We start from the raw sequence: 17547 nt of genomic DNA on the forward strand, positions 1-17547 counted from the left end.
AGGACAACCAAACAGGACACTATTAGCGGTTCCAAGATGTGAGTAGTAAAACAATTGTTCTCAAGGATTTTGTGGATTCGTCTAAAATGGCCGTCTCTAAGATACAAGTTGTAGGCGAATATATTTCCAAACCGTCACGGAAAGTATTTCTAGTAACACACAAGATCCAACGTTTCGCAAGGACCGCTGCAGATGTTACTGATGCAGGCGTGAGTGCAAGAATATTTAGAAGGGTTGTTTCCACATAGCTGAGAGGCCCAAAAACCAGCCGTAGTTTGATTGGTCAACTCGGTTCGCGCAGACAATAAATTCGTTGAACCGTGTCATGGGAAAAAGAGAGAGAAGGGACGTAAAACACCTGGGACGTTCGGTTTCATACAATTTACAGGTTTGCAACACATGTAAGTTGTTTTTATAGAAGAAAATAAAAATTATACGTTTTGTTACTCTTCTTCATATCCATATTATTCATAAGCGATATGTTATTTTCTTATAAACCAAAAACAGATGAGATGAGATAGTCAATAATCTCAGACATCTCGACAATAAAATTCGAGAATCTTGAAAAACGAGAATCTCGGCCACTCGAGACTAGATCATTTTTCTTCGTCGAAAATAATAGTGTGTCTTGTTCACTCGACCCGAGTCAATAGTCTATTCTTTTTATAGTTTTTTAATAGCTGCATTTTTTGCACAATTTATCTTTTATTTTGTAAAAAGAGCAGATCATCGTCTCAAAATCGAGTCGAGTTAAAAAATCGACTATGCTATCTTGATACCATTATTTTCTCGTCTCGCCTCATTTGAATGCATTATTATGTGTAGACCCCTTAGAAGAATTAACGAACACAAAAATTATATTAATTTCGTAATTAAAGAACATAAAATTAAATTTTTTTATAAATTTAGCTGAGAAAAATTGCAATTTCATACGAGGAAAGAAATTCTCAATAAAAGAGTCATCTGTAAAATGATTTTTATACATAATTGAAAACATTGCTATACTTGCAAAATGACACAGAGTTGCTTAAGCCGTCATGTGCTAATTTATTTATAAAATACTGATGCTTTCTTCTTTTGTAAACTACTGAATTGTTATGTACTTTGCTATTTAAATAACTACTAATATACATGTTATATACTTTCTAAATTTAAAATTAAAACGTAACTAAGACCGCGAAAAAAAAGAATATATAAAAAGATTAATAACGTTAGATAATTTTAAATAAAATTTAAAAAAAGTATTTTGTATTTAAAAAAGTATTTACTAAATAGTATTTTATATTTAAATTAAAGTATTTTGTATTTAAATATAATTTTTAATGTATTTTGCCCACCCTTGTTCATAAATAAATCACGTATATGCATTTTGATTATGATAGGCTCTGTTTGCTAGCATGTCAGTCAATTTTTGAATAGTTAATTTAGCGTATTTATTATCGCTTTTCAAAAGCAATAAAGTCTTAAAAGATGCACTATTAAATATTTAAAAAATTATTCTAGAATACAAAAATTTGAATTAATTCTTTAAGTTAAATAATATTTTGTTATTTTTAACTTTTATATGTGGCAAAAATTATTTTGACAAAAACATCTATTTAAAAGAACAATCTCATTTAATCAACCCTGATTCTATGATTAAATTGCTTAATTTTAAAGTAAGTAGTATCCGCATTAACGTATGTATCTAGTAAATAAGTTAAATTAGAATTAAATTTTATATTTTTAAAGTTAACTTGTTTAACTTCATTGTTTTAGTTTAAATTGACAACACATTAAGTAGGAGCAATAGCGATCTATACGAATGATTAAAAATAAATCAAATTGACTAGAATTTGATATTACAAATTTAAGAGTATGTATCTGAGAGAGAACTGCAGGCTGGAAATTATAATATACGTGGCAAATAAAAATAATCTTTCCACTGAATTATATAAAGATATGTTACAGCAAAATTTTTTTTCAATTCTAAATATTTATCTAAACTTGCTTTTGTTTTTATTATTAAAAAATAATATTAGCTGCAGTTTGATATCAAGTGCAGCTGATATACGCTCATACATAACTAGATTGAATCAACAATGGTTTTAACTTTTATAAAAAATTTTTTACATAATTTATATGTATTTACAAATAAAGTACAAAATACAAAATACTCTCAAAAAAGTAATTAAATACAAAATACATAATATTTTTTAAAAATGTATGTAAATATAAAATACAAAATACAAAATGTATTCAAATACTCCCCACCCTTCTCGACAAAATGCCAGTTTGAAAACACACATCGTTCATTATCCTCATAGTAAAACAAGAACATCTTGACAACTTTTATTTTACTTTTAGCTATTTTTAAATCCTCAATACCAAAAAAGTTACATTTTATAAAGAGATGCGGCGGCGAACCTGGAGTCAGTCCCACGCACACCCACCTCTCATTTGCATGAAAGTCGCTTTCAGATCTTTCGCGCCACTTCCCTGTGCTACGGAGGTACGATTCAACGAACCGTTTTTGGTGAGTCAACTCGATGCTGCAGATGCATCGAATTTTTTAATTCTCTGTTGATCATTCCTAAAATTTTTTGTTTCGATTGGTCAATGAAATGTTTTGAAGCATTTGTAGCATCAAGTGGACCGCATCCTTTATTACCTATTCATATATGGCATATGTCCATGACAGATCATGGATCAACACGATTTAAAGAACGTTTTTATTGTTCGCAAAAAAATCACGTCTATTAAGCTATAGCATCATCTTTATGGTAGCATCGTCTTTATGATAGATGGTCGCGAATTAAACGGCTCGCGGTTTTAAACGACATCAAAACAATCGTTGATCTAATCGTTTGTTTTAATCATCAACCTTCTCTCTATACAGGGTATCCGTCCATAAATGTTCGAGCAGATATCTCGTAACTAAATAAAGTTACAAGAAAGTTAAATAACAAAAATTTATATGGCTCTTAGTCGGCCCAACAAAATGCACGTAAAAAAATTTCTTTTACTCGTAACCTTTTTGAGATTATAAAACGTGAGTTTTTTAAATAGGTACTATAATTTTTTTTTGCATATTTACATAGTAGAGGTAACGTGCAATCAAAATTATATTCGGAAAAAATTGCTACTACGCATCGTTTACGAGATAATTGATATGTTAAATATTAAAGTAATAATTTGGATTGAGTATTTTTGAACAGGTTTGAAATGTCAAATAAGTTGTTATTTTCAATATAATGGTACTTATTAATAATATGTAGATGACTGACTAACAGACTCATATTACCTTGTAATTCGCATTCCATGCTATACAAATACTTTATTTACAAATCAAGCAATTGTGTATTTTAATAAGTTGAAGATCAATCATCCTGTTCGACATAACAGACTTCAAAATATTATGTAGTCTGACGAATCTTGTTCTTCAAATTTTAATACGAAACCAACTACTTTAATACTTAACATGCCGATTATCTCGTAAACAATGCGTAATAGCAATTTTTTAATGAATATAATTTTGATTGCAAATTACCTCTACTATATAAACATGCAAAAAAAATTACAGGTACCCATTTAAAAAACTTACGTTAATCTTTATAACTCAAAAAAGTCACGAGTAAAAACAATTTCTTTACATGCATTTGGTAGCCGACTGAGAGTCATGTAAATTTCTATTATTACACTCTCTTGTAACTAGTTACGAGATATTTGCTCGGACTTATAAACGGACACTCTGTACGAGTATATCACGGACCGTGAATCGTAAGCGAGCTATTTTGTTCTAACGGCGCATAGAAGTTTAATTGTTGAGTCTTGGCGAGCCACGCATCATAGGACCTCAATTTTGACCCGTAAATTATTTTTTAAAATGCATACTTCTGGAGCGTGAGCTATTATATTACTTATTTTATAATAATAATTGAAAACATAATAAGGTATTCTAACAAAAAAAGTACAAATTTACACCTGCAATTATTTAATTTCAGCCTTACATGTACAGTTATACGCTACCTGGCATTCTCTACCCCGGTCGTACATGTACCGTATATGTATCAAAAGTATTAACAAGTCGGATAGTACTAGAGAGACTCTATAATAAGAGTCGCGCCATCAAGGAATTTTGACAAAATCCAGTGAGCGAGAAGTATATTTTCTCTTATCTCTTTCTTTCTTTAACCTAGGTACTATCTCTAGATAGTACTATAGCGCGAGGACTTGTGGCTTCGGCTCGTCCACAAGTTCATCGGCTCATCCACAAGTTTATCGGCTCGTATACTTATCGAAAATTTTCGAAGAAAAAAATTTTTGATTCGCGAATAATAACTGACTGCGAGATACCCTGTTCCCACGGCGCGTGGAGCCATAACGGGCTTTAACGACCCACGCATCGTGGAATCGCACCTTTAGAATACCAATATGGAGATAAATAAACGAGCAAATGTTTGAGTATAAATGTAGCGTGAAGAATTTCGATTGTATGCATGCACAGAGAGCGGGGGAAGAGAAAGTGACCCCGCAATAAAAAACACAATAGTTATAACACTTTTTTTCCGAAGGATTTTAGAATACAGTCTTGTTCATCGAGCAGCTCTTGATAAGAGAAAAAACAATACTAAAAAAAATCATGAATAATTAATGAAATTTATAATAATAAGTTTATATACAATTTAATGGCATTTTACCTTTTATATTTCATTGACCCGTATCGGAAACATTCGAATCTGTCAGAGCGTAACGTACGCTTTTAGACTGCACATTGCATTAACTTATCACCGGATGCACCCTTGTCTGATTTCACGCACTTGTTTTGCTTGTGGGTGCACCCAATCCTATTACAATGCACAGTCAGTACTGATACATAGTTACATAGTTACATAAGTTACTATAGATTTGCAATAGTGACAATGAATTTCCGAGTGCCGCTACTAACAGATAATTCAGAATTGATCTTTCTTGTATGCGTTTAGGGAGACCCTATTAGCACTATTTGCATTCGTTTTATCCTTGTTTACATATAATTAATGACAAAAAAGGGTGTATTCAGCGTTCCTCCGCCCAGTCTCCCCCACCATCTCTTTTTCGGTGAGGTAGCGAGTCGGTCTGAAAAGTCTACAACGTGGTTGTCATTCGTACAGATCACGCAGGAGCGATATCACGGCGATATTCCAAAAAATTATACACGCACTGCATTATTAGATATCGATCCAAACGATAAATATGTAAGATTTTATTTATATTATAACAAATTAATTTATGATGTACAGTTTTTAAAGAAATTAATTTTTAGAGTAGAAATTAATTTTTAAAATTATCATCACTTAGGTTGTTTCTTTCATCTCCTAAATATATCATTTTATTTCAGATTCATGATGATATTTGTGACATTAATTGGAATTTTCATCGGTGTGATCTTTATATATATTTATTTTAAATATGTGACATTCGATTTCTGGCGTAAGAGAGGTGTCTTTTCCATCGAAAAACCTGTTGTGCCAACTGGAAATATAACAGCAGTCATTACAGGAAAAGTACAAGTAGGTGAGTACCTTTAATATCTACACACTCAGAAAAAAAAATAGTTGCTACAACTGTAAAAATGTGAACAAATAACATCTCAACTATCTTTTATGTATTATAAGTTATGATACCAGAATTAATGTAAGTATAGAAATATTGTCAAACTTATTAAATGATATGATTAGTAAAACTATATATACAGAATGTCTGATAATTAATAATAAAACTCTTGCCTATAAGTAGAATGGACCAAACTGAGTCGAAAAATCCTACATCACTTTGTGATTTTTGCAATAATGAGTTATAAATTAATAAAAAACTGAATTAGTCCAATCCTCCGCTAAATCCAAATTTATTGCGCGGTCGAGGTTGCCACGTGAAAGTTGTTTACTAGCGGCAATAGCTACGCAAAAACGGCGCATAACTTTGGGTCCATGCTCTGAAACGTGAATGTTCGTCATTCTTATTAAAACGAAATCTTTTAGCAACATACAAACATACTTTTACGCAAGAATTTTATCATTAATTATCAGATCTCTGTATATAATTAAGATAGATGTACCGAATTACGCCACTGATCCAAATATTGCCATTATAATTTGTTTTGTGTCCATAATAAAACACAGCTGATTAAAAGTTTTTAAACATTATTGAAAAACAGTCGTCACAGTGTATCAAAAGGCTCCATCGAAGTTAGTAAACGCATATAATTTGATTTTGTGTGAAAAACGGTTCCCAAAAACCCATGTCAAGAATCTATCACTTTTAACTATCCATGACTAAATTCATTTTTAAATTGTTATTACGACAATGTAACCTGTAAAATGATAAAATAAAATAATTCTAAATTGTAATACAAAATGTTAGTTTTGCATGAGTAATAGTTAAACAATGATAAAACAATAAAGAATCATATAATAATATAGTTTTTGTAAAATATAATAAGAGTTGCCAGCACACAGATAGGGTGGTGTCTTTTGGTACACATTAGTAGCGTAACTCGGAACAACTGGCGTAATTCAGGACATTTGTAGTCCATATTTAATTTTTTTACGAGGACAGAAATGCCTGAATTTGCACGAGTACCAAGGCAAGTTCAATTCGCGCGCTTCTTTCTAAATATTCGTGCATTATGACTAATGATTATTTGAAAAACGGTAATGATATATTTTAAATATATAAATATTTTATAATGTTTTATTTTTTTATAGTAAATATTTTTTAAATATTGTGTGCTACCTGGAATATTATGTTTATAACTTATAAGATGAATATTATTTGAATGATTATTACGTTTACGTAAATATCATTTATTTAATGTTTGATTTAATGATATTAATTAATATGTGTCTGTTATTTTATAATAATTTGGTTACTCTAAATTAAAATATTAAAAATAAATATTCTAAAAAGATTTATACTTATATAAGAATTATATAATATAATTATGTAATCGTTTTTTTACAATATTAAATTGACTTGTGATTGATTATTTATTTTAAGCATTAAAAATACATTTGTTCATACTCAAAATAAATAATTAATTATTATTCAATTTAATTGTGCTAGTAATGTACAAGGATGTCTTTAGATTCTTTCCTGTCGTATAATCTCCCCTTTTATACAGTTAGAAAAGATAATTTTTCGCATTGTTCCTTTATAAAAAATAATTTAACAAAATGTGAAAGAATAGCGGAGTGTTTCATGATTTAATTGCGATTTCAGTAAAAAAACAATACTACATTATTTATAATTTATTTATTTATTATTAAATTTAATTTGAGTTCAATTTAAATTTAATTTTAACTTAATTTTTAGTTTAAGTTCAGTTTAAATGCAGATTAATTTAAATAAACTTGCTTCGACGCTTTGTCGGCATTGGGCACGCTCAATGACGTATGCGTTCAAGAATAGAGACCTATAATCATTATTATAGAGTCTCTATTCAAGAAGAACTTTGTTTGCCCCGACCAAAGTTGCACAAAAAACTCTAGGCTAGTCACACATTTTTGTTTTCCGCTCCACTCTTTTTCTTTGGTTTTAACGGCTAGCCACGGACTTAGGAAGTCCGTGCGACTGGCGGATCGAAGTCGTTCATTCTTGCATCATTGTTGTTCGGATGCTTTTTGAGTGAAACTCTTCTCGTTTTGTGCATGCATGCTATTCTCGAAGAAAGAAGGATTAATTCCTCGTGGTTGCAGAAACGAAGACCAGGACTCAAATACCGAGCTAGATACATTCAATACGATCACGAGCTTTCTGGTGGCAGCTCTCTCTCTCTCTCTCTCTCTCTCTCTCTCTCTCTCTCTCTCTCTCTCTCTCTCTCTCTCTCTCTCTCTCTCTCTCTCAGTCAGATCAGTGTTCGTCTGAAGATTGCAAGGATCTTATAGACGCGTTCTGCAATCTCTCAGTCTTTCCTTCGAGGAACTCTCGTCTAAAGATCATCAGGATCTGAAAGATATTTTTTCTCTCTCTCGAATCAAATATTTTAGCATTTTGGCAATTGATTCTGTTGTATGGGTCAGGCCTCCTTATGCAGGTAAAGAAAGCTCGAGCCGCCCTTACATTCGAGTAACGAAGTCTCTGTCTTTGTCTTTTTCTCCCTGTCGCTCGCTTGCTCTCTCTTTTTTGTCTCAAGTGAAAAGAGATCTCTATCTCTCTAAGTTTCAATTGAAGAAATCTCTCTCTCTCTCTCTCTCTCTTTCTCTATCACTTAAAGAAGTTTCTCTCCGTCTTTATATTTATTTTTTGTCAGGTATTCATTTATTACAATTAAATAATTAGATTTTTTTTGTCATTAATAAAAATTTAGCTACCATTTAATTATTCATATTTTTGTCATTAATCGCAAACCTTTAATAAATTATTGTTACACTTATTGTTGACTGGATCTCATTTCTTTCGACGTTGCCTTTCCATAAAACAACTATTAAGTTTAAATAAGATCATTTCAAACATTTGTTTAAATTTAGTTTTACTTGCTAATTTTTATTTAATTTAAGTTTACGTTACCGTTTTTTGAATAATCATTGATCATAATGCATGAATATTTAGAAAGAAGCGCGCGTATTGAATACTCGTGCCTCGATACTCGTGCAAATTCAGATGGCTAGGCATTTCTGTCCTCGTGTGTACATACACCCAAGGACTTTGATTCTGTCCATGGGGAAATTTTCCAAACTGAGAAGCTGCTATCTTTCTACATACTTACAGTTTATGATTAACGTAACGACCAATAAGCTCTAGTGGTTTCATTAATCATGAACTGCGAGTATGTAGAAAGTGGTGACTTCTCAGTTTGGAAAATTTCCCCATGGACAGAATCAAAGTCTTTGGATGTACATACTTAAAAATATTTTTGTATATTTTCAATTTTTATGTACGTTTCTGCTAATTTATAATAATAACTTTAAATAATAACTTTAGTATCGGAGCTCTCAGCCCTGATGATGCAAGCTGCAATGTTTGTGAAACGTCGGCAAAGTGCCCAACACGCACGTGACATCCATCCGGAAACTCTCTCAGTTAACGATATCAACGGCCACAAAAGCCTCAAGACTGGAATTTTAAATAAAATTTATAAAACAATTTAGTAAACAGTAGATATATGGCGAATGAGAATCCAGTGTGGTTAAAGTAGCGTAAAAACAGATATTCACAATATTCTTGACGTTTTCTATATTTTCTGTACATTTTGACTTAACTTTGGAGCTCATCTTCAGCATAACAAAATCAAATAATTAATTATTTGATCATCGTTGCTCCAATGTGTAGATGAGTCACTAACTGTTCCGTCGAAATTAAAATCACGATTCACTCGCCGAGCGAGCGCAACAGATCAAGTCTTGATTGGCTGCCATCGGCCAACAAGACACGACCCTCGAAAGGGTACGATTGGCCCACGCTAGGGTCACGGATCTGTATATATATAGGCCAAAAAATGTTATAAAGACCAGACCGTTTTTGCATTCGAATCAGTACTGATTTGGAAGCCGAGTCTCTAGTGCATCGATCCACGAGCGATAACCGTTAGCAATATTAGAAGTCGCGTCTTCATTTATAATACGTTGGCATAAAGAAAGACCGAGTTCTCTCCGCGTCTGTACCAGCGAATACTGCGAGCAATAAATATCTACGCAACACTAACAGTTTACAATCCCGTAGTAAAACTTTTTCCACCGTTAGTGACTTATTTGCACATTAGAGCGACGATGACAAAATAATTAATAATTTGATTTGGTTACGCTGAAGATGACTCCAAAGCGGAGTCAAAACGCACAGAAAATGTAAACAACGTCAAGAATATTGTGAATAAATATATGTTTTTGCGCAACATTAATCGCGCTGGATTCTCATTTGCTTTTGGTTAAATCTCAAGAGTCGTTTACTCAAGTTTAATCGTTGATAAAATTTATAATTTTACCTAACATTATTTATTATTTTTTTAATAATAACTTGTCAAAAATTAGTCCTTGCTTAAATCTCGAGAGTTGTTTACTTAAGTTTAATTGTTAAAATTTATAGTTTTATCTAATATTATTTATTTTTTTTAAATAACTTGTCAAAAATTAGTCCTTGCTTAAAATTAATTAATAATTAATTTTAAGCGGTTAATTCGATACATTAACCTTATAAATATATAATATCCATGGATGTAATACAAATGAATATATAATTGAGGGGTCAAACGAACCCGCCAAAGACGGGCGTAGTTCGACTCCTAGTCCAGTCAAGACAATATTGGCACCCATTTCTTTATTGAATCACTAGGAACGTTACCGCCATCCCTGAGTGAAAAAAATATTAGAACACAAAAATGCAGAATCAAAACACAAAAGTCAAAATTAGAAATGCAAAGTTCTAAACTCTAAAAAGTTCTCAGAAATTCTAAACGTACAACTAAAATCTCTTTACATATAATGATCTCGAAATAAAAACAATGTATTAAATAAAAAATTTGTCAACAGGTGTATATTTTCAAGATATCTACATGAAGTATAAACATAATCGCGCTTTTGGAATATATACCTTTTATAAACCAAATTTAGTGATCGCCGATCCCAATCTTATTCGGATCGTGTTGACAAAAGAATTTGAAAGTTTTCACGATCGTGGATTCTACTGCAATGAAAAGATTGATCCTTTGACTGGCCATTTGTTTCTGCTGTCTGGAAAAAAATGGCGAACTATGCGTACCAAGCTGACACCCACATTTACTTCCGGTAAAATAAAGCAGATGTTCACGATCGTAAAGGAAATTGGCAACGAACTTGCAAAGTCTCTGGAGAATAAAGCACAGATGAGAGATTCTATTGAAATGAAGGATATGTTTTCAAGGTAAAATATCTTTTTCATATGTGTCTAAGCTATCTTTCTTATTTTCATTACTGGCTTCAATGACTAATCCCTCTCTTCATTCTTACATTCTATTTCTCTTTAAATTTATTTGATACAGCTTTTTACATTAGTCGTATTGTATCAATTTGTTTCTGATCTAATTTTACTAATATTGCGTTTTTATATTTTATTGCATCCTTTATGTTTTAATATTTGTTGATTGATCATACCATAAAATTGTACACCATCTCTCAGCGCTGAAGAAAGTTAATAATAAAAGTAACACGTATGATCAAACTCAATTTATTTAAGATTGAATTATATTTTCTATAAATTAAACATCTTTTTTGCTTGTTATTAATTGTTTTCTTTTAGTTTTCTATTACTTAACATATGACGAGTATATCAATTTATTGGTCAATGTCGACTGCAATGTCGAATTTCCATTTTTCGTTTCAGCTAGATGTTTTGTCAGTATGAATTTAATTTCATATTGTTTTGCACAATTCTCGATATTTTATAAAATTTAATAAAATTTATTACAAATTAATTCTTAATTTTATCAATAGATTTTCAACTGATGTTATTATGTCAACCGCTTTTGGTCTCAACTCTAAGTGTATCGATCAACCAAATAATGCATACCGAATCCAAGGCAAAAAGACTTTGAAAATAAATTCAATCTGGATCGCCCTGTTCATGTTTGCACCGCAAATTATGAAATTCTTTTCTATTCCCATTACATATCGAAGCATCACCAACTTTTATATGAACATGTTTCGAGAGAATGTAGAATATCGAAAAACTCATAACATCATTAAACACGATTTTGTAAATTTACTGATACAACTCATGGAGAAGGGCTATCTCGACAATGATAACAACAAGACCGATGAAGGTTAATACGCATATATATTATATCGAATAAATTTTTAAATTAATAGACTTTTATATTTATTAAAAATATATACATATTTGTCTAACAGTGCAGTTTTCCATCACAAATAATTACAACTTTTCTTTTTTAAAATAAGATTATTAAACAAGTTACATTATCAAATAATTTAAAGCTTGTGTAAATAAAACTAAATTTGAAAAACGCCTTAATTTTATTTGAAATATATAATTTTATCTATTCAACAGAAACTAAACTTACTATGGCAGAAGCTACAGCGCAAAGTTTTGCGTTCTTCATAGCTGGCTTCGAAACCTCTGCGGCGACGGCAACGTTCGCTCTGTACGAATTAGCACAAAATGAAAATATACAAGACAAACTTCGGGAGGAAATCGACGAAGTATTAATAAAATATGGTGATCTGACTTTTGATGCTTTAAATGATATGACGTATCTTCACAAAGTGATAAATGGTAAGTATAACTTCTGATTGAATTTTTACTTATTCTGTATATGGTATTTCACTTGTTCTGACATATAATTTTTATCATGAGAGTTTTTGTACAATAACACAAAAATGTCTCATAAATTTTATTATTTATACCGGCTTATTTTGGAAATCATGGTACAATCGGGAAAAGAATGATTCTACCAGAAAAAAATAAATCGAATATTTAAAATAATGTTTTTTTCATATGACATGTAATTTTTGAGATAATTAAATTAAAAAATTAGCGTTTTTTGTCACTTGTAATATAAAATGTCTGACAAACTATTTATTTATTATATTTATTTATATTATTCACAACAAGATCTGTGACTAACATAAATCTTCTATTCTTGTATTTCAAAATATATTAATTTTGAAACTCGATTATTTCACAAATGATATATTACACAAAAAAAATTTTATGGTTTGTTTTCAAATTATTTTTTCTTGTATTCTCTCCCAGTTGTATCACAATTTCCGGAACACATTGTATATATGTTTAAATAAATTACATGTAAGAACTTTCGGAAGAATTACACATATTTCTTTTAAATATTGCAGAAAGTATGCGCAAATATCCATCTGTTCCTATCTTGAGTCGAATCTGTACCGAAGAAATAGTATTACCAACAACAGACATACACATACCAAAAGGAACATTAATAACTATACCAGTTCTTGGCATACACAGAGATCCGGCGATATATCCGGATCCGGATAAATTTGATCCGGAAAGATTCTGCGAGGACGAAATAAAGAAAAGGCATCCGTATGAGTTTTTACCATTCGGGGGAGGCCAACGAAAGTGCATTGGTGAGGATATGAATTAATTTATTAATATTTGATTTATATGAATATCTTGTTAAAAATTATTATTATTGCAATGTTCCTGTCCATCATGATACTTGGACATAAATTTTTAGTTTGAATCCCAAATAGCATACAATATTTATAAAATATTTACTAAATATTTATAATATTAATTTTAATATTTTATAAATATTTATATTTTCAATCTAAAACCACACAAATATTCAATAAATATTTTTGTGGTTTTAGATTCAAAAGGTCATAAACATTTTCATAAATATTACGAAAATATTTATTAACTATTATAATACAGTTCTTTTATGAATATTTTTACTTTACTAAATTTATACAAAATTTTTTTGTATCAAAAATGCTATCAGCAAATAATGTTTTGAAATATTTTTAAAATATTTATTGTTATTTGTGTTTTTTAAATATTTAAAAAACATTGTTTGCTGATTGAGAAACAGAAAACATTGTGAACATTTATATAAATATGTATAAATATGTTTGTGTATACTTCTATACACAGCAGTTATCCCGTTAATAGGAAATATAGAGAAAAGTCGCCAATACTAGCACCCTATTTTGTTTTTGAATAATATTTCTTAAACATAAGTTAAAAATAAAACTTTAACAATATAAATACATATTATACTAAAAAAAGTCTTTTATCAGATAGTATAGCAGTTTTTGTAATATTATTTCGTATTTTTTAATAATTACTTAACGTTTTTACAACGTAATCTAAAAAGAATCATCTGAAAAATTGTGTCACCTCAGACAGTAATAAAAAAATCTAAACACGGCCCCGCGTAAGGAAGGAATTAAGTACAAAATAAATTGATGATCAAAATAATAAAATGTGTTTTTACGTATTAAACAAAAAAGTTTAAAATTAAAAGATTAGAATTAAACCGTTTCCACTTCTTACGCTTTTTGGCTTATTATTGGATCGGTCGCGTCCGACGCTATTTTTCCTATTTTATGGATATATTATATTTTCTATTTCATATTTTATTAAAGAAAATATAAAAAATTCATTAAATATTTAAAGAGATTATATTTCTATAAGTATTAATGCGGTGCAATGTCTAGTTTCTAAGAAAATGCCGCTTTAGCAGCAGTAGGCCAATATTGGCAACTTTCCTCTTTATAACCCTGGCGGCACAGTAACATTTTAAAAACACATGTAAAATGTACACTTTAGATGTTTTGGATATATTAAAAATATCCAGATTAGATATGGATATCTCAAAAACATTTTAAAGATATAAATCCAGTGTTATAGTGGATTGACATTTTTTAAAAACGTCTATTTTAGAACGTGAAATTGAATTAAATTAATACTGCGGCGTCGCCGCAGAGGTTTCGATGCCATCTATAAAGAACGCAAAACTTTGCGTTGTAGCTTCTGCCATAGTGAGTTTAGTTACTGTTGAATAGATAAAATTATATATTTCAAATAAAATTAATTAAACAAATTCAAGTAGACCAGTAGCTAGTATCTAATAATATCACTGTATGACACGAATTTTAGACCACAATCCAGACAAAATAATTCTTATAGATTTTTCGTCGATAAAAACGATTCCGTAAATAAAATTACTCTATCACGTCACATTTTTAAGCTATTTTAGCTTAAAAGTATTCAAAAGTGTTATTTTTGGCAATTTTAAGTTCAATGTTCTCAAATATGTGATATACAGCAATTTCGTTCGCGGATTCGTCTTCAATAATAAAAAAATTTATAAGAATTATTTCATCTAGTTTGTGATTAAAAAAAATTTTAATTTATCACACAATGTATATACAGGGTGAATCATAATAATTGCGCCAATGTTTTACCATAAGAGACGATTTACCGACTGCAATGTCAGCCACTGTAAGGCTGAAATCCCATGGACTAATATTTTTTGGGTAATGCGTATTGCGTAACAAATTAAAGATGTTCCACGTTTGTTTTAAAAAGTTGATTAGTTACGAAACTTCAGCCCTACAGTTGCAGTCGATAAGTCATCTCTAATGGTAAAATATTGGGACGATCATTATGATTCACCCTGTATATATTTAGACCAAATATTCTTTATACGAAGTAAATCTAGAAGTTCATAGTTTAAGCAGAGTGAAATAATTTTTTTGAGGGACTCTTTATTTCATTCTCTCAGACTCTTAGGTAATGAAAATTTATCGTGCGCGGTGTGTGTATGCTTTCTACGAAAGCAAAACAACCTTAAAAAATTTTTGCCTGTCAAATTAGCGAAAACAACACGTCGCTTGTTTGATGTTATTTCCGTTAAGTACTTAATTTTTGGATCAAACACACAAATGTCTTTGTAAGAAATTTTGATAAGACATATTTATATCGACTTGTAAGTTAAGTTTAATTAAAATGTTGAAAACATTGCTTCTCTTTCTCTCTCTCTCTCTCTCTCTCTCTCTCTCTGTCTCTCTATTTCGCAATAATATTAAAAAAATATAATTAATAAAATGATGATTTTGTTTTAGATAAATTTTATGCTATTTTTCTACGAAAGTAATTAGTAAATATTATTTGAAGTACAAAAAATAAAGTTTTGCAACGTTGATTATGCAAAGTTGAATATGCAAAGCAATTTAGAATAAGAGGTTATAAAAATGTTTGACAAGTATCATATATTAAATTATTAATTTTCAGGTGCACGATATGGCTATATGCAAATAAAAATCGGATTGGTGTGCCTTCTATCAAAATATAAATTTACACTTCATCCCCGATCTAAAAAGCCACTTATTTTCTGCGCAAAATTTCCTGGTCTTGGAGTAAGAGGCGGTATACATTTTATTATTGAGCCACGAAAATAAGTAAATTATATTTTCTTTACGTAAATTATATTTATTTTGGCCTTATGATATGTGTGTGTGTGTGTTCATGTTGTGTGTGATGGTATATTCATAACTTCTTCTTATGATTAATTAATATTTCTATAACGTCTATATAATTCAAATATTTAAATTCTATATAATAAAGCACCACATACTTATACGTAGCACATAATAATATGTAACACTTTTATATTTATATTATATAATAAAAGAAAGCAATAAAATCAATTATGATATAAATATCATAAAATATTTGTTATTAAAGTATTATTCTTTTTATATAGCAGTTACAAATTGTGTCGGCTAGGTGTGTGTGCGTGCGTGCGCGCGCGCGCGCGCGCGCGTATATGTACATATTGTATATACATACATACATACATACATACATACATACATACATGTGTGTGTGTGTGTGTGTGTGTGTGTGTATATATATAAAATAAAATTGTATATAAAAAATATTTCGTATGTACGAAAAAGAAGTAATTGCGATACCAATACGAACGTATATTAAATACTTTATTAACATATATAGCTGATGAAAAATCATCATTCGTGCAGCGAGCAAAAGCAACAGGCGGTAATTAGTCTCGGAAAACTGCGGGAATCGTATTGACTTGGTGTCCTAATAATAGTACTTGCAAGCTTTCTTGTTATATGAATATTCGCAGGTTGAAATCATATCTTGGCAGCTTGAGACAATGAGAATAACCTATATAATTAATGTAACATAATATATAATATTGTTAAATATTTGCCCATGCTCGCTGTTATTATTACTGTAATATAACTGTGCATTGTAATTATAACGTCAACGTTATCGCACAAATATGCATACGCAAAAGGTATATCGCTTTCGCCTATAAGAGAACAACCTGTCGAGTACTTCTTCAAAGAACGCGTCTTATCTGAGAAATTTTCTACTCGCATGCTCATAAAGATGTATTATCTTAATTGCTAATTATAAGTCGTGAATGAGAACGACGATTGCCGCGAGACACATGATAAAATAGAGAAGAGAGAAAGAGAGGAAGAATGCTCTCGTATCTCGTTACGTCGAATGGGACGAATTGTTACGCCGACAGTGATGGCTTCGCTTTCGAGCAGGTGGTCGGCAAACGCAGAAGGTCGGTGAAAACATTTCGACTGGACGTCGTTCGCCGTGACTGCGTTTGTCACTCCGTCAAATTCCGATTGATTCCGGCCATTCACTTTGATCACGTTGCGTCGCGTCGCTGTCGGAGCGACAACATTTCCATTTGCCGATTGCGAGTTCTCTCTCTCTCTCTCTCTCTCTCTCTCTCTCTCTCTCTCTCTCTCTCGTATATCGCTGAAAACGTTTGTGAAAAGAGTCGCGCGGAGCGTAGGAACGACGTGGCAGAATAGATAGAGCCGATTTCTCGCGCGGAAATTTCCGCACCGGTATCTGGTGACACGGTGACCGAACAAGTCATCGTTCTCGTACCCATTTATAATCGGTGGACGCTGCAGCACGCGCGCGGCGGGGAGGGCTTTGTATCTCAACGAGAGATCTTAGGACGCACCCGGGAAATTTATGACAAATTTATGCACATACATACAGTTTCATCTCCATAATATTAGCCTTTCTTTGTTAGGGAACGCAGATAGCGCCAGG

At 30.9% G+C, this 17547-nt stretch overlaps 1 protein-coding gene across 1 annotated transcript; it reads left to right on the top strand.

Moving 5' to 3' along the window:
- The first annotated feature begins 5130 nt into the window (after nucleotides 1–5130).
- Nucleotides 5131–16116, top strand: LOC105196480 (probable cytochrome P450 6a14). The gene is made up of 7 exons (XM_039445842.1): nucleotides 5131–5216; nucleotides 5360–5535; nucleotides 10482–10851; nucleotides 11421–11749; nucleotides 11995–12219; nucleotides 12798–13049; nucleotides 15724–16116. Exons 2-7 carry the CDS (start codon nucleotides 5364–5366, stop codon nucleotides 15888–15890), a joined length of 1515 nt encoding a protein of 504 aa, XP_039301776.1. The 5' UTR covers nucleotides 5131–5216; nucleotides 5360–5363; the 3' UTR covers nucleotides 15891–16116.
- Nucleotides 16117–17547: the final 1431 nt, after the last annotated feature.

Source organism: Solenopsis invicta, chromosome 2 (genome assembly GCF_016802725.1).
Source record: "Solenopsis invicta isolate M01_SB chromosome 2, UNIL_Sinv_3.0, whole genome shotgun sequence".
Lineage (NCBI taxonomy): Eukaryota > Metazoa > Arthropoda > Insecta > Hymenoptera > Formicidae > Solenopsis > Solenopsis invicta.